A 21,723-nucleotide genomic window follows, 5' to 3' on the forward strand; every position below is an offset into this window, starting at 1 on the left:
TGCATATTGGGAAGGCCTGTCCAGAAAATACAGCTTTCATGGGGTATCTCAAAGGAGGGGGGGCTGGTCCCTGCCAAACCCCTACAGGCCTGTAATGAAGGCCTACCAAACCTCAGGCCTGTGAGGGACCACCAGGATCTTGGGGAGTGAGGTGGTGTATAAGAGAACAGGTGGTCATTGAGGTACTGTACTTCGGGCCCAAGTTGATTTGGGCTTTGTGAGCTAACACAAGAACCTTGAACCTAACCTGCTAGCAAAATTAGCAACAAATCAAGATGGTCTGCTTTCCGTATGTAGGGGTCATGCTTAAGGCCCCTGGTAAATTTGGTTGCCATTGTTCGGCATCATTTTCAGGTCTACAAACATCCCTTTAAAGATACAGTTACCATCTGCACTATACAAGTGTGGCCCATCATAGATTTATACAAAGGCGCAATGTTAGCAGTTTTATTTCCTCGCTAAGGTCAACTTTAGTGAAGAAAAGTAAACATGCTGAAGACCGAAGATATGCTTTTGAGGTTTTATGGAGCCAGGTTTCAAAAATGTGTAATGACTATGATAAACACCCATCTGGGGATATTGTACCGTATCTGCTTTGGAGCAGGGACCGCGCGTGGATTGTGAGAAGGGGGCATTTCCACATCTGTCATAAGTTAAGTTGTAAACTTAGTAGAAGGTGTGACCATGGGCTTATTGCTTCACAGTCCATACATAGTTTCTCTCAGTGCTTTTTTTCGGGGGGGGGGGGGGGGGGTACGCAGGGGTACGCATACCCATGAACATTTTGTGAAATCTAAGTTTAGCCTCATTGAGGTGCAGTATTTCAATATGAATAGGAAAATGAGAGTACCCCTAAACATTTTTTTTAAAGTAAAAAAGCACTGGTTTCTCTGTTAAAGAGACTGCAAACCAGTCCCAAAGTATGCATGAACACAACAATTGTTCCATTTCAGAACATTTTTTCAGTAAACGGTTCCTTGTTGTGAAATATGGAATCACTGTCATGTTTCCTTGTAAATCTATAGTCTGACACCCACCTTTATGTTCACTGTTTGGGCCCTGAAATCAACACACCGCTGAAGATCCATCATTACACCATAGTGACCTGTTATGCACTTTGTTAAAGCTTGCTTGCAATTCAAAATTGTCTTCTCTTTACTAACTAGACTGTCTTGTGTATCTGCTCTTTGTTCTTGCCGTTTCTGTGCCATAGAGATTCACAATATTCAGAGAGCTTCTTTCTATGACAATGTTACTGGTCTTCCTGATACACCAGGTGAATGAATGAAAAACAAAAATAATAACATAGGCCTCCTAAAAGCAGGACTTGGATCTGTAGGAAAAACATTTTTTTGCTTGTTAGGCAAGCATGAACTTCCATTTCATCCTAACCTTAGCGTTGCCTCCACAAGGCAAATGTTCTTGTGCACATACCTATTTAGTTGCTGCTGCATACATAGTCTCATTTTTTGTACTGCACTTCTAGAAGCTTTGCAAGTGCGTAGCTGCATTTTGAAACACAGGCTTGCTTCTCCAACATATCCCGATGACTTTGGGTATTTGAAATTAGGAGTCTCGGTACTCTGGTTTGGTATGATTTGTACATGTTCATGTCCGTATACAATTTTTTTAATTAAAAAAAAATGCAGTCAAAGCAAGTTTTCTTTATACAACTTGCTGCACTGGCATTAAATGGCATGTTGAATGTTTATTATTTCAGAAGCTGCTCAATATTAGTACCATTTCTATTAAATGCCTATATTTTGAATGATAGCTTATGAGGGAAGTCCATCAGTACTTGGGCCCAAGTACAGTGGGACCTCAACTTACGACTTTAATCCATTCCGAATGCACACTCATAGGTCGAAAACTTCGTAAGTCGAGTTTCCCATAGGAAAAGCGGTTTCCCATAGGAATGCATTGGAAATGGAAAAATTCGTAAGTCGAGGAAACCACATCTAGCCGCGAACGGGTTTTCTGTTTGGATGTCGATAAAATCGTAAGCGCGCGGCCACTTTTCCCGCTTGTAACTCGAAAACGTCGGATGTTGAATAGCTCTTAAGTCGAGGTCCCACTGTACACGAATTCTGCCAGGGGTATATGCTGCCCATTAATCTCCAGGAGCACTTCTAATCTTGAAGCAAATCTCAGCTAGGCTGAGCACCTAAGCAGACTTACAAGGAACTAAGCCCAGTTGATTGGAGTGGCATTTACTTCTGAGTAAACCTATAAGATCACCTCATTAGCAAAACTGTATTTATTTTGGTAAACTTTAAAGCTGCTCTTTAGTCTGCTTTGTTTTTCACTAAAAGTATGTTACGGAGCCTGCTTTGGCATTTTATTAGATTTTTACTGCCACCATTCCAAATGTTACGTGTCTGATTGTGCTTTTGTTGTAAGCTAATATACATACATAAGCAGAGAATTTATGTATCTCTGTGGGTGTATCTAAGTTAATCATATTGATGTAGTTTCAAAATGAAGCATGTTGCTTTTTCCTAAGCGAATCTGCTCTCGTGCGGTGCTTCCTTGATCGCTAGAGGGGACTGATTTCTACTCCTGATAGGAAAAAAATGTATTTTGTGAAATACAGGCTTGTGCAAATACTTAAGCATATGGCCCATATTCACTTAAACTTGGGGGTTGGTTACAGTTTGGCTCCTCTTTCATTGGAGGATGCAGCATGCATTGATCTCTCATTAGTAAATACTGTGATGTAATTTATGCCTACTTAATTGAAGTAGACATGGCAGTGGTTTTAGCTGCGGGATAGATTCTTGAACTTCAAAGTACTATGAAGTGCTAGTCGGTCGGTACAAGCAGCATGTCCAGGTTGTCTAAATTTTTATTTATCTAGGGACACAGGGGAAAGGACTCCCTGAACCTAGTATGAATTTCAACCTTTAAGGCTGAGGCGTTTGTGGTCTAACAGGGAAGAAGATGTTAGATTCCTGGTGCAATGACTAGGTTAATTAGCAAGATATTAGGTTGAAGATTTTAATGTGGTGTTTCCTAGGAATACCCAGTACTGTCCTGAGATTTTTTTTTACTTTATTTGCATTTCTCTTTTGCTAACTGACCAAAAAACATCTCTCTACCCCCTGTCCTCCTGCTCCAAATGTGTGCTTGGTTTCATATGCCTTTAGAGTTTGGTTTATTTATATAATCCATAGAGGAAAACAATATAGAAAATCCTTTCCCTTCTGTTCCTCAAAAAAAGCGAAGAGCTTTACAGAAGCCTTATCATTGTCACATACATAGTGGATATCTCAGGTGTACTGATATATTTACTGTGACATACCCACAGAATTGCACTTCATACGATGTGGTAAAGGGAATGTCAGTGGTGAAACAAAATGGCCTAATTATTCCCCCCCACCACTACCATTTCCTATGGGAATATTATTCCATGTTTACTTCAAGTTAAGCAGAAGTTGTTGGGAGGGTAGTCATGGTTCGTTTCTAGCAAAGTTTGATACATGTTGTCATTTGCATTTTTTTTGCTCTATTGTAAACCTTCCCACATATTCACTCACATTATTTGCAGCAGCTTGGTCTAAAATTCCTTTTACGTATGAAAAGGGAATGGCTTTTGGTGCATTTTAGACGGTTAAAGCTGTGACTTGTGCTTTGTAGTGATGGCAAAAGCTACAATGTTCTGCCTGGTGTGTTGCTTTCAATCCTGCTGCTTCCACATATACGTAGATCGCTTTGCCATAGTAGGCGGCACCTTCCACCGTTTGTCGCGCAGAGCATTTGTCGAACCTTTTATCTCTCCTGCGCTGCTCTGTTTCCTGAATCCGCTTAATTCGGTGTTCTTGTTGCCTACAGTGGACCGCATTGTGGGCCTGGATCAAGTCACTGGGATAACAGAGACCGCGTTTGGCTCGACTTACAAGACCAAGAAGGGCATGTTCCGTACCGTGGGGCAGCTATACAAGGAGTCCCTCACCAAACTGATGGCCACGCTGCGAAATACTAACCCAAATTTTGTCCGCTGCATCATTCCAAACCATGAAAAGAGGGTATGTGTTCATTTCAAACGTTAAAAGGTGCTTCTAATTTTTCCTTCCCAGGCACTCATACTATTGACATTTGCCTATTGACTATTGACATTTGATGTATTTGCTGACATGATAGGGTTTGGATTTCATGTTTTGCACAGGTATTCAGAAACCCAATTTTTCCTTTAACTAGGTAAGGGTAAAAGCCAGAAGGATGATTACAAGGAGCTGCTAGTACTGTCCTGTAACAGCTTTTTCTCTGCCTTTAGGCTGGGAAGCTGGATCCGCACCTCGTTCTAGATCAGCTTCGCTGCAATGGTGTCTTGGAAGGAATAAGGATTTGTCGGCAAGGATTTCCAAACAGGATAGTGTTCCAAGAATTTAGACAGAGGTACTATAATAACTAGATTTGGCTTTTACTGCAGAATGCATGTTTAGAGCTACATCATTTCTGGTGGTTAGACCCAGTCTTCCCCCTCAACAAAACTTTCTGTCATTAGTCAAGCATAGCACGGGGATTAAATGAAAATTGGTGCCTGTACATTTTGATCCGAGCTTAACTAGTTGTTTTCTTATTGATTGGTAGATATGAGATCCTGACTCCTAATGCAATTCCTAAGGGATTTATGGATGGGAAGCAGGCTTGTGAACGCATGGTAAGTCATTCAGTAGCAATATAACATTGCTAAAAACCATTATCTTTTTGCCTTATAAATTTTGAATCAAATGGGTTTTGGATATTTGTGTAGATCAGAGCATTAGAGCTGGACCCCAACTTGTATAGAATTGGACAGAGCAAGATTTTTTTCCGAGCTGGTGTTCTGGCACACCTAGAAGAAGAAAGGGATCTGAAGATCACAGACATCATTATCTTCTTCCAGGCAGTCTGCAGGGGATACCTTGCCAGAAAGTAAGTGTTTATAGTAATATTGGCAGACGCTTATATTTGAAGTGCGGATTTTGTGGAAATGTTCAGTTAGCTTAATCAAAAGCACTGAATTTACAGACAGATGCATGGTTATTTCACTGCTAAAAAGATTGAGAAGCAGTCTGATGGAATAAGTTTATTGCTAGGATAATTTTTTTTAAAAGCCATGAGTATTGCCCCCTTGCACTTGTATATGGCTTTGGAAATGCTTTGATGTAGCTGTGAAAATGCAAACATTCCCAACTGAAATAGAAAACCTTGGTTTGTGTTCAGGGCTTTTGCTAAGAAACAGCAGCAGCTGAGTGCATTGAAAGTCCTGCAGAGAAATTGTGCTGCCTATTTGAAGCTGCGGCATTGGCAGTGGTGGAGAGTGTTCACAAAGGTAGGTTGTCCACAAAGGGTGGTGGTGGTGGTTAGGAATTTTCAACAGCACAAAAGTGACATGCCTCTTGTGTCACACTTTGCAGGTGAAGCCCCTGCTTCAAGTTACTCGTCAGGAGGAAGAACTTCAAGCTAAGGATGAGGAGCTTCTGAAGGTGAAGGAGAAACAGACAAAGGTAGAAGCAGAACTTGAGGAGATGGAAAGGAAACATCAACAGGTTTGTATACACAATCTGACCTATGCACAAAGTCGGCCTTTTTCTAATAGCATGTATGACTTTATTATCTACCTAGGCAAAACTAACGCCTTAACTTTCTGTAGTTAGATACATCTAGCTAGTTTGTGTAGGAATAGAAAGCATATTGTGTGATCAAATAAACACGCAAGGAGTTATAGTGAATACATTTTAATGACTGGCCTGGAGAAGGGGTATGAAGCTGCACAGTGGATCTCTTTTGAAATTGAACTCAATCTTTTCTGGATATATACATATAATCAGAGGCAGGTTTAGGGCAGTGTAACTGGTTCCCCCACACTGGGCATGGAGCCACGGGGGGCGTCACAACCATGACATAGCACATGTGCAGAACAGAAGGTGAGTGGCAGGGGATGCTGAATTTTGGCCTTGCATAGGGAGCCACTGAAATTTGAAAGACCAAAGTATACCCCTGTATGCTGTATAGTTTCTCTCTACATATATGGCTACTGGTGGCAAAAATAGTTGAAGGCTGGTATAGTGAACAGGAGCTTAGGCTAGATAAAGAATATATTTGTTCCCTCTTGTTAGTTTATTCCTTCTTGGTTCCATCCTTGAGAACAACTGGAGGAATAGACACAAGATTGCAGCCAATAGCATCATTCAAAAGTCTTTCCTTCTGGTAACTGTGGTTGTCTGTGCATGCCTGTTCTTTCAGCAACTTTTAGGACTGGGTGAGCTATGCAAGATGCTCCCGTAACTATGAAATGGTTGTTTTTGACAATATATCGAAGGAGGATTGACAATACTTTCTTACTGTATTTGCAGCTATTGGAAGAGAAAAATATTCTTGCAGAGCAGTTGCAAGCAGAGACAGAACTCTTCGCTGAAGCTGAAGAGATGAGAGCCCGTCTGGCTTCAAAGAAGCAAGAGTTAGAAGAAATTCTGCATGATTTAGAATCCAGGGTGGAAGAGGAAGAAGAAAGGAACCAAGTGCAACAGAATGAAAAGAAGAAAATGCAGGCGCACATACAGGTATCTCTTGATGTGCTGATGGTAGGATGATTAGAAAATAGGTCTAAATTTTGGTACATTAACTTACCTTTGGTGAGACCATGTGAAAACTGTGGGCAAGTTATAATATAGCTGAGTTGAGCTTTCTGTTTTTTAAGGACTTAGAGGAGCAGCTCGATGAGGAAGAAGGTGCTCGGCAGAAGTTGCAGCTGGAGAAGGTAACAGCTGAAGCCAAAATAAAAAAGATGGAAGAAGAGATCTTACTGTTAGAGGACCAAAATTCCAAATTTCTTAAGGTGAGAGCAAATTGTGACACACTCCTTTAGAACTAGTGAATGTGGAAACAATAATGCAATGCGTGAAAAGTGACTGTTGTGGGAGCCATCTTGTGGCTCCTCAATCTTGTAATCCAGAGAGTAATTGGCACCTGTTTGTTGCTTGGATTTAGGACCCTCCCTGCCCCCCCCCCCCCGAGCAAACTCTTGTCATGTGTTGTGTTGCTATCATGCAGTGATGTCATAAGTCATGCAAAAAGGGTGTGCTTTGCTGTTCATTCTATGAAAGACAGCTTTGATTTAATGGTCATCTTCTATAGTAGCATTCTTCAGCCTTTCCAAGCCCAGGTCCCACCTTTAACCCCAACCTGCATTTGGGGACCTGTTTCTATTTGTATGGCGGTAGTGCTATTCATCATGACCTGAACATGCATGTATCCAGTCTACATGAGGGTAGTTAAGTCACTGGTTTCTACACTTCCTATTTCGGATGCCTCCTAGATTTCAATCTCCATCTCAAAATCACCACGAGCATTTTGGTCAGGGGGATGACAGCATGTCTCTTGAAGTATTAAATTGCCATTGGCCCAGTATCTCCACCCACAATGGTTCTGTGGAGAGGTCTGCCCCTTTTGAGAATTGTAGCTTGTTGAACTTTATGATGTCCAGAGCAACCCCACCTCCAGTACACCCTTCCTTGTCCTTGGAGCTTGCGTTCACTGCCCCCCACTGGTGCTCTCCAGTCCACCATTCCAGCTGGCCCATCCTGGCTCAGAAACTCAGTGTAAACCCCTATACACAACATCCTTCTCCAAATATCTTAAGCACATGTGTTTGCCCTAGGGAGCTCTTGCCTCTCTGCACTCTCGTCAGTTCTACTTCTCTCCTATCTGAACCATCATAAACATTTCCCGCTCGTCCCTGGGGAATGATATGTCCTGAACCAGGTGATTACTGCTGTGCCCTCTACTAAATATATCTGGATGAGCCCCATGTTTTAATTACCTGGAAGTAATTAAGTAACAAGGCTTCTTTTCAGCTTGCCCAGCACATTTTGCTTTAAAATCTTAGGAGGATCAGTAAAATACGGAGGGGCAATTGAATTGTCCTGTCCTGCCACCTCATTCATGCAGCCTCAAGCTGTATCTGCAGGACCCATGTCTATTGCTCTGAGCCCATATATGTACTACCTAACAGTTGCTTTCTTTTTCCCAATTAGGAAAAGAAATTAATGGAGGATAGAATTGCAGAGTGTACTTCACAGCTGGCTGAAGAAGAAGAAAAGGCCAAAAACTTAGCTAAACTCAAGAACAAGCAGGAAATGATGATCACAGATCTGGAAGGTTAGCAATTTCAAGATTTGCCATATGAAGGGACTCTCAGTAAAAGTCCTAAAGTATGCTAATACTGAACAAAAAACAAGCTTATCGCTGCCTTTATGTGTATCATTTTCTGGGACCAGAGGTACAATAATAGTCTTCCACAGTGTCAGTTTGGCAGCTATTAGAATTGGGCCTTTGGTCAGAAAATAGTTGTTTGATCAAGTATTTTTGAAGCACTAACTGTTGGAGCAATGATATTTTAATCAACTGGCTTGTTACTAAATAAAATCAGTGAATTTACAAGTTGACCTACGGTCTGCCTGCTCCCATGTACATGTTTACAACAACAACCCAAATACAATAAAACTCAGTATAAAATAAACCAACAAAATCCCACACAAACCATGAAACAGCCTTCAGAAACCAGCTTCAACACATTTTGGAATGCTAGCACATACATTGTGGAATGCAGCAGGTGCAGTTTGTGCTGTAGAGTTTTTGTTGGTGTGCTGAATGAATGGCCACCAGTCTGCTATGAAAGTCTCCCCGCTTTCCCCTCCCCACTATCGTATGTAGTTTCTGGGTCAGTTTTTCAGAAAGTGCTATGTCATACCATTTTTGTTCCTTTAAAGGGGAAGGGCTTCTGATGACAAACACATTTTCATCTGCTTTACATATTTTAAAGTATTTTTTAAAGAACTGTTGAGCACAAGTTGGTTTTTAAAGACACATGTGCTTAATTGAAAGCAGGCTAGTTCTTTGGTTACCTGTTTTCCCTGCTTTATTCTTCTGTCTGCATTGGTATGTCAGCAGTATGCTGCTGGCTACTGCAGGGTGAAGGGGCAAGCAGTCCTCATTCTCTGTTACTGCTGATACATAACTAAATAGAAAAGCTAAGCTGTAACCTATCCAGTGTCATACTCCCCTTCATGAAATATTTGGCAGTATTTGGTCAAATAAGAGGTCAGTGGACTACATTTAACCAGTCAGTGGACCAACATGCTAATCCCAGCTGTAACAAATAAGTTAATGAATTAATCAGGGTAAATACGGATTTTCAAATATTGGGACTTGCATCTCTTGGTATCTGAGTATTTCATTATTACAAATGTCAGCACAAAGGAAACTATTTAGGTTAGCAGTTTGCTTTCAGCATTGCAAATGCAAAAAAAATGTGTTCAAATGTTCCTTTGTGTTTTCTTAATAGCCATTTTGGCCATTGGGCACATTGTCTTAATCTGACTTTTGTCTATGTTAAGTGGATTTTTTTTTAAAAAAAGAAAGAAAGCAGCATGTCCTTCATTACTGGAAAATATTGAGTCTTATTCATATGAATTGGGTGTTGCTGTGTTGACCCTTTGGAATGACAAAAGAGGAGAATGTGTTTGTTTTGTATCAACTTCTGCATTCCTAGATTGTTATATGTTACTGCAAATATATAGGCACCTGTCACCACCAAAGCAAAATTCACTCCTATGTGTACTGTTACTTATAGAACTTCCTTCTTTCTCCTATTGGGAGACCAGAGCCATACCAACAAGAATAGGATCCCTTCTCTCACTGGGGCATTCCAGTCTTCATACCCCACTTCCTTACTCCAATTTGCCTTCCAAATCTTACTGACTTCTCTCTTTTTTGCAAATTTTTTAGCATCACTGTTTATGCTGCACATTAGAATACTTTCTGGAAGTTCTTTACTTATCATTTATTTTTCCTATCTCAACTTGCTTCAAAACAGAGTTATTTTTCTTTATCTCAGTGTTCTGTTTATAAAAGTTCCCCTTCTGCTCTTGGCATCCACTGATGGATTATGTTTTGAGAAGAAATACCATGAAATATTTGCAGTGTTGCACTTGCAATATCAACAGTATACGTAACCCCCTTCTTGGATTTAGATGTGCAATAACTTTTGGCTGTAAAACGCATACATCATAGAATTCTGACTTTCCATACACATTTACTTATTTTTGTGTCCTAATTTGGGAATAGTTTCTGCCTACAGTGCTGTGGCCACCTGACTTGATTCTGAAAGTATTACAGTTCTGACATTTAGTTAGGCTGAAATTGAATAACAAGGATTGCAACTGACATGCGCCATATTTTTGAAGTTCATGTTGCAATTTCTTAAGCTAGTCATAACCTTTCCTTACACTTAGTAACCTGATCCTGGAAGAAAGCATAAAGGTGTCACCAAATGCAGTCCATTGGCAGTCCAAAAAGGAAGAGAATGCATTTTTACAGTTTCCCAAAGTGTCTTCCTTATTGTTTTTCTCCTCTGAGGCAACAGGGGAGCACACCAGAAATCCTATAGTTAGCCTCGCAAGATCCTGGCTTAACTTAAGAGATGGATCTCTCCCAGTTCCTATTTCTTCCCTCTGCTTGGGAAGTAGATTTCCCATGAGATCTTTAGTTGAGGGCCAGAAGTTTAGCTTAACACACTGAAGGTTTTGTTGACTAACAGGAGTTGTTAGTCATCTTTTTGAGAAGGAGTGAGGAGATTCTATCCCCAACACAACATCACCCAACAGGAAATTGGCACATTTCCCACCTCAGCCTCTTCTGTGACCATCAGCCATTGACTACATATTTCAGACAAGCTTCTCGGGAGTTACTATTCAGTAGGACCCAGGTGGCACTGTGGGTTAAACCAGTGAGCCTAGGGCTTGCTGATCAGCAGGTCGGCGGTTCGAATCCCTGTGACGGGGTGAGCTCCCGTTGCTTGGTCCTAGCTCCTGCCAACCTAGCAGTTCGAAAGCACGTCAAAATGCAAGTAGATAAATAGGAACCGCTCCAAGCGGGAAGGTAGATGGCGTTTCCGTGCACTGCTCTGGTTTGCCAGAAGCGGCTTTGTCATGCTGGCCACATGACCTGGAAGCTATACGCCGGCTCCCTCGGCCAATAATGCGAGATGAGCGCGCAACCCCAGAGTCGGTCACGACTGGACCTAATGGTCAGGGGTCCCTTTACCTTTACCTTTACCTTTACCTAGTGCTTTAAATAACCAACAGAGGTACTAAAGAGGTTCCAAATACTTTTCAGTTTTCTATAGGATTTCTACAACCAATAATTGTAGAGTACTTCTGGATACTCCAGAGATTCTTCAGTGGCTTCTAACCAGATTTCTATAGTCAACTTCTTTCTAGCAAATATGTCCTTTAATTTGATACAGATGAAAACTTGTCTGTTGTGCTTTCCAGAAGCTAGATCTAGCTGCCTGCAAGAGTCTCTCTTATAGTCTCCAGAGCAAACAAAGTGCAGAGAACCCTTTTATGCACAAACAATGCAATCATGTTTCAGACTAGAAACTTTCTATAAACGAAATACTCCTTAATGCATCAGACTCAAAATGCATCAGGTTGTCATTTAAGATCCTTCTATTCCCTGCAAAGTTATTGCCTCAGCCAAGTGCTCTTTTTGTTGTCTGCACAAATGCAGGTGCACACACAGGCATAACTACCTTAGAAGTTACTGTGGAATAAATTGATGTTTTTTTGGAGCTTTTGGGCAAGAGGGTTCTAATCATGGTCTTCCAGGCCTGGTCAGGTTCTGTTTCTTAGCTGGTGAACCTCTGCTCTTGTCAGAGAACAATCAGGTTTCCTTATTAAACACCTTGATTTGTATTGTCACCAAGTTGTGGTTTTGGTATAGTTTGGGGACTTTGTGGGGAGAAGTTCCTTTCCTTAAGAAGTCTGCCTCCCAGGTTCTAGAGATAGGCAGCCCGGGATATCTTGGTCCCTGGCACAGAAAAGTCAAATGGCAGTCCCATCATTGTGATAAAAACAATAGTAATTATTACATAAGTGGCATATAGAGTTGTTCTAGTCCCAATTCTGTTGCCTTGGAAGATAGCAGAAATTAATCAGATAAGAAATGAAACATCACTGTTCCTCTATAGGGTTCATTTATGTTCTTACAACACTGATTTTAAACCCAGACTGCATTGCTCTTCATGTTGGAAGTGTTCAAACAGAATGCTATTTGAAACATGATAATTTCTAGGAGCTCTGTCCTGTGGTAGTGATCTGTAAGTTAGATGCTCTAAATGTGTGCACTGAATTCTGGCATTTTCACTTGGGAATGATGCAACTCTATGCCCCTAAATCTTGAATTAGCCATTTGGTTACCTTCATTTTTAGCAAGTTCATCCTTGGCATGCTCTCACAAGATAGCGTTTAGTAGACAAAAATTCCCCACTTACCATGATTGTTTCTCCTAAAGAGCGCTTGAAAAAAGAAGAAAAGACTCGTCAAGAACTGGAAAAAGCTAAAAGGAAACTTGATGGAGAAACAACTGATCTACAGGACCAAATTGCAGAGCTGCAAGCCCAGATTGAGGAGCTAAAAATCCAGCTTGCCAAGAAAGAAGAGGAGCTGCAGGCTGCTCTTGCCAGGTAGAATATGCCAAGATTGAGCCGGGTTATTTTGAATTGTAGGGTGCTATTAAGCTATTACTGCATATTTCTGCTTTGTTGGTGCTGGGGTACCGTGTAAATTGCACACTCCACAGCCCAGCCCAGTATCACATATGTGTGTTTTTCCTGAGCATCACCAATTTCCTTTCATGACAAGGAAAAAATAAAATTAAAATCAGGAGCAGCAGTGGGCCTCTGCAGATGTCAAGGGGTGTGTGTTGTCTGGTGGTGTCATGGCATCTGCAAGGACTCAAAATCTAGTCACTGTTGCTATCCAACGCCATTTGATTTCCACCTTAGATCTCCATCTGCAACTAGGTAGACAGAATCCAGTACACTGCCAAATTGCTCTTCACCGATAAGTTTTCTTGTGGAAGTCTAGAACTCTTACTTGTACTCCCAACATTTGACTAGGCTTTTTGCAAAGCCCAGACCCGGAGCTTCATTCTTATTCTAGAAATTGTGTTGTGTTTCCAGAGGGGATGAGGAAGCTGTTCAGAAGAACAACGCGCTGAAATTAATACGAGAACTTCAAGCTCAAATTGCAGAACTGCAGGAGGACCTTGAATCAGAAAAGGCTTCACGAAACAAGGCTGAAAAGCAGAAGAGAGATCTAAGTGAGGAGCTGGAGGCACTGAAGACTGAGCTGGAAGATACTTTGGATACCACTGCGGCTCAGCAAGAGCTCAGGTTAGTAGAAGACTAGATACATAACAAGGAATGTGTTCATATTGCTTTGATTCCTCATAAAGAACAAGCCCTATTCTGGTAAATCTGAAGTGCTGGCTACAACTCTCTCTGGGAGAGGTAACAAGGGCAGGACATAGTTGAAACTTTAGTTAAATCAAAGCAACATTAATGATTTACATCTTTGTAAAAACTCTCACACAGGAAGAGTTTCCAAAAGTAACCCAGAACTCCTTATACCAGGCATCCCCAAACTTCGGCCCTCCAGATGTTTTGGACTACAGTTCCCATCTTCCCCGACCACTGGTCCTGTTAGCTAGGGATCATGGGAGTTGTAGGCCAAAACATATGGAGAGCCGCAGTTTGGGGATGCCTGCCTTATACTGTAATAAACTTAGGACTGCCTCATGTCTTGTGACACAGATTAATCTCCAGTTTGGTGTTTTTTTTGTAACATTTAAGTGGTGGTAGTTCTCCCTTGCCACAGAAATCTGCCTTTGGGGAATAACAACTAAAACATGGTTATTCTATCCAAACTGGATTCTTCTTACTACTACTTCTGGGCAGTGCTGGTAGATTGCTTGTCTCTGAAAACTATCTTAAATTTGCATAGAGGCAAAGATCGTTGGAAAATAAACACTGTGGTAGAAGCTTCTCAGACCTTCAGATCTTGTCTTGCTGGGTATTCCTTAGGACAAAGCGTGAGCAGGAAGTTGCTGAGCTGAAGAAAGCACTTGAAGAGGAAACAAAGAATCACGAAGCCCAAATTCAGGATATTAGGCAGAGGCATGCAACAGCCTTGGAAGAGCTCTCGGAACAGCTTGAACAGGCCAAACGAGTGAGTGGAAGATGCACTTGAATGCACGGGAGACTGCCTCAGAGCCCTTCGTATATACTCTGTTGGGTTCAGTGGAAGGAGGGCAGGATATTCAAATATTAATACATTCAAACAGATGTTAATTCTCGTCTTTCATAAATAACTCTGCACAGTGGATATGGCGGCCGTTTGTCTACTTAAGTCAGTTGATCTTGCATTTTTTTAACCAACCTATCAGCAGTTTTGAACAGGACAGCAGATAAAAGTCCAACAGATTAAGGGTGAAAATGCAGTAGTCTTTGCTACCTATCTCAGAAATGCAAGCTCATTTGACTTTGCTCATATGGGTGTTGCTCACAGATATGCACCTAAAAATGATAAAGTGTTAAGATTTGGGTCCTCTTGCATCCCATGTGGAATTCTGATCTACAGTGGCAGCTCCTGCTCCACCCTAGGTATATCAGAACATTTCTGGCAAATGAGACCACACTTTTATGATTTAATTGCTCACATAATTGTTGCAACCACTGTTATGACTGTAGCCAGTAGCCTACGTGTCAGTGTCAAATTCATGCATTTGTAGGCACTTCTGCAGTGAAGTGTTACAGTTGTGCTGCAGTGCAATATCTAAAGCTGTTTAGTTTCAAAAACAAATTCATATTGAACTTGAAGCAGCTAAGAATTCAAATCAGATGACCAAACTTGCGATGCCTCAAATGAAAAAGCCGGTGAATTTTAGTCTGGATCTAGAAAAAAGAATTTTGCCGCAGGTGAAGCCTAGCTTTTATATTGCAGGTGAAGTGTGATTACCTTTCTTTTGCTTCTAGTTCAAATCAAATCTTGAAAAGAACAAGCAGTGCTTGGAAACGGATAACAAGGAGCTGGCCTGTGAGGTGAAGGTGCTGCAGCAGGTTAGATCTGAATCGGAGCACAAGAGGAAGAAGCTGGATGGGCAGGTTCAGGAACTGCTGGCCAAGGTTGCAGAAGGAGAGAGGCTGAGGACAGAACTTACAGAAAAGTCAAGCAAACTGCAGGTAAAAATTTGGATGAGCGATTCTTTAGCTTTTTCTCACGAACTCTTGGTCAGACTACGCAATTTAGTAAACATCCTTCTAAAATGCTCCTGCTTGATACAGATGTAGTATTTTGAAAAATTGGTGTGGCATTAATGTCAGGTAATAGGACGGGAGCTGCTGCTGGTAATACTTTTTGTTGCACTAGTTATCCCTTGGTGAGCACATGCAAAGTTTCTGCTTTGCATTGATAAGGTTCTTGAAAGTTGAAATAGTTTTAAGCACCTGAAAAATGCAACGTTACTGTTCCTCTTGTGACAAGGAGGCTGTTTATAGAGTTTTAGTCCTACTTCCCCTGTCTTGATCCTGCTCTGAGAAACATTTTGAATTTTGAGAAAGTTGCACAAAAACATCAGAGTGGGAATTATTCCTCATTCTGCTCACTACAGATTCAGTAGAGTTAAAACTAAAGAATCAGTTTCTTAGGGAGGCTGTTGAAACTTTTTGTGGAAGTTTTCAATAAAAGTATTCAAAAGCTCATAAGAAATGTAGGTCTTGGGTCAGGGCTATGCTCCAGGGCCTTGAATCCTTTCCGGCCATTTAGTATATAACAAACATAATGAGCAGTAAAAATGTCAGAGAGATGGTTCATGGGTGTAGAATACTTTGGGGGAAATCTGTACCAATCAGAAACTGCTGCAGTAGGCGGAGGAGAATAGTTTTAAAATTCTCTTCCAGTTTATCATAACACTTTTAGGACTTCTCATGAAATATATTGGAAGTGTTAAAGGATGGTATTTTATTTATTTTGCAGTCAAAGCTGCTTCAAGAAAATTCTACGGTAAAAATGTGGACAGGGTCAAACTTCTAAGTAAATTTTGAGCCACTTCATTTTGAAGCTGTAAAAAAACGAACAACCTTTACTCATGTAATACACAACTGCCCAGTCAAGAGGACTAGAACCCTATAAGAGACATGTGCATAAACAAAAGTTAGCTCTGTTTGACATAGGAAGGCAGTGATAAACTTGCGGATAAAAGGTGGATCATCCAACTGGTTTGCTCTAAAGTAGCTGCAAAAGAAATGTCTTGCAAATGGGTCAACTTGGGCTACTTTTGGAATCAATAGAATGTAGTTGCTGTTCTCAAAGTATTTGTCAAAGTCATGGAGGAAACTGAAATAGCAAGAGTCTCCTTAGTTCCATTGCAGTTTCTCAAGTCTGCTGTATATTTTAAAGCGAAGTCTCATGTAAATAGTCGCAATGAGACATCAGAACATAGTTATTTCAAATATTGCCTTAGATGAATACTGTTATGAATATCCCATACTGAGGATGTAGCTTTGGAAAAACACATTTTATCACAAGCAAGATGTGAGTACATTACCTCTAGATTCCTTTGCTTTGCAGAATGAGCTGGAGAGCGTCTCAAGTCTCCTGGAAGAAGCAGAGAAAAAAGGCATTAAATTTGCCAAAGATGCTGCCAGTTTGGAGTCTCAGCTACAAGATACGCAGGTGTGTCTACAATTCTAGAATGCACGTTTGTTTGAAATTCTTTTATTCTGCCATTCTGTTCTCCAATAAGGGATCCTAAGTCAGCAAAAAACTTATATATAAGCCAAGCAGAGATTAAAATGGAAGTACAAGGGGCTGGTTGTAGTCGAGCTCTTCTGATCATCTAATAAATTTTGATTCAGTGGATCCCTCAGCTAACTGAAGAGGAGGGGAGACTTCTTTTGCAGCTGCTCACCCTGCCAAAATTTGCTCCAACATATTGGAGTCCTCTAGAACAATGTGGATAAAAGCTGCAGTGGGGACTGGTGAAAATTGCCTCCCCTCCTCTTTCATTAGTGGGGACCTCCACTAGATCAAAGGACTCCTGTTCATGGAAAGGCACAAGCGAATGCAATCCAGAGGCTGCTCTGAGTATAAATCAGTCGTTATACATAAAATCAGTAGAAGAGAAGCAAATTAATTCCAGCTATGAAGGCCCTGCAAAATAGAAAGGTGTTCGTGTAGTGCAGATAATGCAACTCCTGTGAACTTACATGCATGTTTCTGGAAGAGTTAAGGCCCAAGCATTTCTAAGCAACAGTGTACAGGTGACCAAAAGTGTTTGCAGATCTAGAACATGGAGCAGCATCCTTTGGTGTTCTTGGTTCATTCCTTATCTGCACAGTGGAAATAAAGGTATTCTGTCTCAAGAGTTGTGCTGAAGATGAACAAGACAATTGCATGCTCACATTTAAAATAATGGATTCAACTTTTCTCTTGCAATGATTTGTTCAAACCTTTAACACAACTTTGGACATTTTATGGCACAGGATTCCCTATGTCCTTTTGATGCGTACACTTGCTTCTGAGGAGCATGATGGGTAGTGCTGCAGTAATAGCATCACCCAGTTTCCACTGTAATGCATGACCAGCTCTGGCAATTCTGAAGTGCCCTTTTCCTGCTGTGCAATTAATGTCATTTTCCTGATGGCAGCAATCTCATCCCGTTCTTTGGCAATAAGATGCTGGGATATTTCCTCATTTTAACAGATGACTCTTTTTGGCTGGGACCAGTTAACTGCTTTTAGATCTGTAACGATGCATCTTATTACCAAATTGTATAACAATGAGTTAATGCTTTCAGATCACCCCAGCATAAACTTGACATCCTTACCCAGCCCCGTACCATCTCACAGCAAGTAAATATCCCCATTCCATACTGAAGACCACCACGTCACAGGCTAAGTTCAGATTCTCTCGGGATGAGTGATAAACATGAGTGCGTTTTTCATTCCCACAACAGGAGCTGTTGCAAGAGGAGACTCGACAGAAACTGAACTTGAGTAGCAGGATTCGACAGTTGGAGGAAGAGAAGAACAATCTGCAGGAGCAGCAGGAGGAAGAGGAGGAAGCCAGGAAGAATTTGGAGAAACAGATGTTGACTCTGCAGTCTCAGGTGAAAAGCCATGGAATACACGGGCAATTGCGCATCTCTGTGCTTTTATTCCAGCCAGGTTTGTCTTAGACTAGTTTAAACTGAATTGGCTTTTCCAGACTCTTCATTACTGTATCTCCAGTACCGGAGCAGGAAAATGTCAGGAGCTGTGAACTTTTAGCAAGGTGTACCGCTCCTGATTTCTTGCAAAGCATTTCAAGGTTACACCAGTCTATTTACCTGTTAGCTTGGATAGTGGATGCAGCTGCTTTTGGGGGATGGGGTATTTTCACCAATTCAATACAATAAATTCAGTAAAAATAGACCTAGTTCAGTAAAGCAGTAAAAACAAATGTGCAGGTAATCCGTACTACTGCAGGTGGCAACTGACCTGAATGAAGGAATGTTTCTCCATTCTATCTGGTTCTAGCCTAGTCATCTGCTGTCTTTGTGTGTAAGCCCTCACCTGCACACAGCTTTGCCCTGAGAACCTTGCCACCTCAATGGAAAACAAGCCAACTTCCACCTGCACAAAGCATGTCTGTCTCTTTGCCAAACACAGAAAGGTTATGACGACGTTATTTTCTGTTGCTCATTAAACTCAGCTCGCTGATGCCAAAAAGAAGGTTGATGATGACTTGGGGACTATTGAAGGATTGGAGGAGAACAAGAAGAAACTACTGAAGGACATGGAAATTCTGAGCCAGCGTCTTGAAGAAAAGGCAATGGCATATGATAAGCTGGAGAAGACCAAAAACCGTCTTCAGCAGGAGCTTGATGACTTAATAGTAGACCTTGATCATCAGCGCCAAATTGTTTCCAACTTGGAGAAAAAGCAGAAGAAGTTTGATCAGGTATGCCACAATATAAATCCTCTTGCTTTCTTCTTGATAATACATGTAGCAGTTAGCTATTATTTCCCCAGTAGATAATCTTGTTACATAGGCATTTTCATGTTCTACCTGTGAGCTGCTGGAATATCTAAACTGGTTTTCAGCTGGCTACTTAACTTGGGGCTTGCAGGAATCCTAATGCATTCTTGAGAAACAGGATCAATATTGAGGAATTGGGGAGATGAGAAGAGATGCACCCTCATCTCTTACATTCACTGTGGTTGCCCCAGAGCTTCTCAAGGTTGAGATGCAAAGTATCAAACTACCATGGTAATTTGGAAGCTAAGAGCTTGAAATCTATATTTATGTCCGACTTCTTCCAACTTTGTATATGTTGCGATGCTCAGATGCTGGCAGAAGAGAAGAACATATCTGCCCGCTATGCAGAGGAAAGGGACCGTGCAGAGGCCGAGGCAAGAGAAAAAGAAACCAAAGCCCTCTCTCTAGCGCGAGCCCTGGAGGAAGCTTTGGAGGCCCGTGAAGAATATGAGAGGCAGAACAAGCAACTCCGGACAGAGATGGAAGACTTGATGAGTTCCAAAGATGATGTGGGCAAAAATGTGAGTGGTGTACTATTTGCATGACTGAGAATGATGTAGAACAGTTTGAACAAGTGCTTAAATGGTTGTATGTCAAATTGAACTTTGGGCAGTTGGAGCACATTCATTCTAATGTTCTGAGAAGACTTCTGGAATTCTGTATGCTTCAACAGCTGCGTGCACTGGGAGGTTCTTAAAACACAAACGCTCATAGTCCTAGGGTTAAAGTTGCATGTCTCTGTGCATTTTTGCCATTGTTGTAACTTCAGCTTTTACACTCTTCTGAACATAAGAGCTCTATGTTCTCTACTATGGTAGCGTTTTCCATCCGTGTGCTCTCCAAAGGCAGAAGCAAATGTGGCATGAGCACTTGTGTTCTATGTCGGTGGTTCCCAATATTTTTGGTATGGCAACCCACAAGCCCAAATCTACTTGGTATGATGACCCAACAGTATATTGTCGTGTGAATTTTGGACTTCAGGTCTTGGGCAGGCATCATTGGCATGCATTTTATCTGCAAGTTTGGCGATTTTATACCTATTACCGTACTTGAGGCATCCAAGCAAAAATCTTACTTAATGCCCCTATTAATGTGGGATTTGTTGAAATAATTATACTACTTAAAAAACTATTCACAGGTTTTTTTGGGTTTGTTTGTTTTTTGAAAAAATGGGAATGTAAGAACACTAATCATTTGATTGTGGCTGTAGGTTCATGAATTGGAAAAATCCAAGCGCACCTTGGAGCAACAAGTGGAGGAGATGCGGACACAATTGGAAGAGCTGGAGGATGAGTTGCAAGCCACAGAAGATGCCAAATTGCGCCTGGAAGTGAACATGCAAGCCATGAAAGCACAGTTTGAGCGGGATCTCCAGTCTAGAGATGAGCAGAATGAGGAGAAGAAGAGGCTCTTAGTAAAACAGGTAAGGCCTTTAACATACGGAAGTAACCATACTGGTGGCTGGAAGTTCTGTTGAGCAAGTGTCCCTCAAACTAAAGCGGTAGGTCGTTGGATTTTATTAAGCTTTGAAGCTGGAATGTTAGTCACCTGAAGCACAAGTCCTTCCAACCCCAAGAGCCAAACAAAATCTGTCTTCATTCATGACACTCTAGCAATTTATGCCTGTTTTATGCTTTGAAAGGGCAGTGGCTGTTGCATTCTCAAAATGCCAGATTTTGTTACATTTAGGCTTTTTTCCACCCAGGTTTTTGAAGGGTGCATAAAGCTGAAAATCTTTGGTAAATAAAGCAGAAAATCTTAATTTGTATTAAGTCCATAGCGATTTATCATAGTCTTTCATACATGTGTAATGCCTATGGATTCAGTATTCACTGAACCACTGTTACAAAAATGCCTTGGGTGGGGGGGGAAGCAGTTTGCTGGCTCTGTGGTTTACACGACGGAGGGCAGGTAGAGTAAATCTGGATCATGGAATTGATAGTTTCCTTTCTGCTGTTGTAATTAATGTACAGAGTGCTGAGCACTATGAATATGGAAACCGTCAAGGAGGATTTATTAACTGTAAAGGAGTACTGTAGACTGCTGACTCAGGAGTTTTGCTAAGCGCAGGTGTCCTTCAACAGATTTCTTTCAATTCTAGTATGGGTGCTGCTGGCTGGAGGTTCTTATTGAGGTAGAAATAGGTGTTGCTTTTTACTGTATACAAGCTGCTGTATTTTTCATACATATTAGAAATAGTCTGTTAAGAAAATGTCTTTCAAGTTCTGATTCAGGAAATGATGCCGTATTCTTTGCCTCTTTCTTTTTAAATTTGGTTTTGCGGTAAAACACATTAAGTTGTTTGAGCTCTTCAGTAGTTTTTTAAGGGTTTTTTTTTGCATAGATGATCATAAATTACTTTCCATTTTGCTTTGAAGAATTAATGAGACTACACAAAGCTTTTATTGTCTCCATTTTGGGAACCGGTGTACCATGAACAAGTGTGCCCTTTTGGCCTTACTATGAGGTTAACAATTACGGTTGGCTTCTTTTGCAACTTAATAACCTGTAATATTCAGCTTTTGCACAGGAGCTATGGATCAAAGGACATAGAAGCTCTCGGTGAAAAACTGCTCATAAAATCACTGGGCAAGTGAAAACATAGCTGATTGTAGCCCATGTAGCTCTTCTGCATTTTTGTCTGCTTATATGCCCTCAGCTTGGCTTGTCTCCTGAACAGCTAATGCGGATTATCAGAGGGTTTCTTTACGGCATCCTCATAAGGGCATGTGGATTCTACTGTCTGTGTTTTTATTTATATACTGCACAAATGTTTCCTCCAGACTTCATCCTTCCTTATAGGCAGCTCCAAACT

At 41.2% G+C, this 21,723-nt stretch overlaps 1 protein-coding gene across 3 annotated transcripts in view; it reads left to right on the top strand.

Moving 5' to 3' along the window:
* MYH10 (myosin heavy chain 10) overlaps nucleotides 1-21,723 on the top strand; it is a 72,728-nt gene that overhangs the window by 43,735 nt on the left and 7,270 nt on the right. For all 3 annotated transcript variants that reach the window (XM_035104703.3, XM_035104704.3, XM_035104705.3), the window contains 18 exons: nucleotides 3,832-4,025; nucleotides 4,274-4,395; nucleotides 4,591-4,660; nucleotides 4,754-4,914; nucleotides 5,206-5,314; nucleotides 5,400-5,531; nucleotides 6,339-6,545; nucleotides 6,683-6,820; nucleotides 8,019-8,142; nucleotides 12,340-12,511; nucleotides 13,010-13,222; nucleotides 13,913-14,057; nucleotides 14,864-15,070; nucleotides 16,458-16,562; nucleotides 17,845-17,997; nucleotides 18,582-18,830; nucleotides 19,217-19,429; nucleotides 20,119-20,331. In XM_035104703.3, coding sequence (XP_034960594.3) covers nucleotides 3,832-4,025; nucleotides 4,274-4,395; nucleotides 4,591-4,660; nucleotides 4,754-4,914; nucleotides 5,206-5,314; nucleotides 5,400-5,531; nucleotides 6,339-6,545; nucleotides 6,683-6,820; nucleotides 8,019-8,142; nucleotides 12,340-12,511; nucleotides 13,010-13,222; nucleotides 13,913-14,057; nucleotides 14,864-15,070; nucleotides 16,458-16,562; nucleotides 17,845-17,997; nucleotides 18,582-18,830; nucleotides 19,217-19,429; nucleotides 20,119-20,331 — 2,927 coding nt within the window. The remainder of the gene's footprint in view (nucleotides 1-3,831; nucleotides 4,026-4,273; nucleotides 4,396-4,590; nucleotides 4,661-4,753; nucleotides 4,915-5,205; nucleotides 5,315-5,399; nucleotides 5,532-6,338; nucleotides 6,546-6,682; nucleotides 6,821-8,018; nucleotides 8,143-12,339; nucleotides 12,512-13,009; nucleotides 13,223-13,912; nucleotides 14,058-14,863; nucleotides 15,071-16,457; nucleotides 16,563-17,844; nucleotides 17,998-18,581; nucleotides 18,831-19,216; nucleotides 19,430-20,118; nucleotides 20,332-21,723) is intronic.

Source organism: Zootoca vivipara, chromosome 2 (assembly GCF_965207765.1).
Source record: "Zootoca vivipara chromosome 2, rZooViv2.hap1.1, whole genome shotgun sequence".
Taxonomy (NCBI): Eukaryota; Metazoa; Chordata; class Lepidosauria; order Squamata; family Lacertidae; genus Zootoca; species Zootoca vivipara.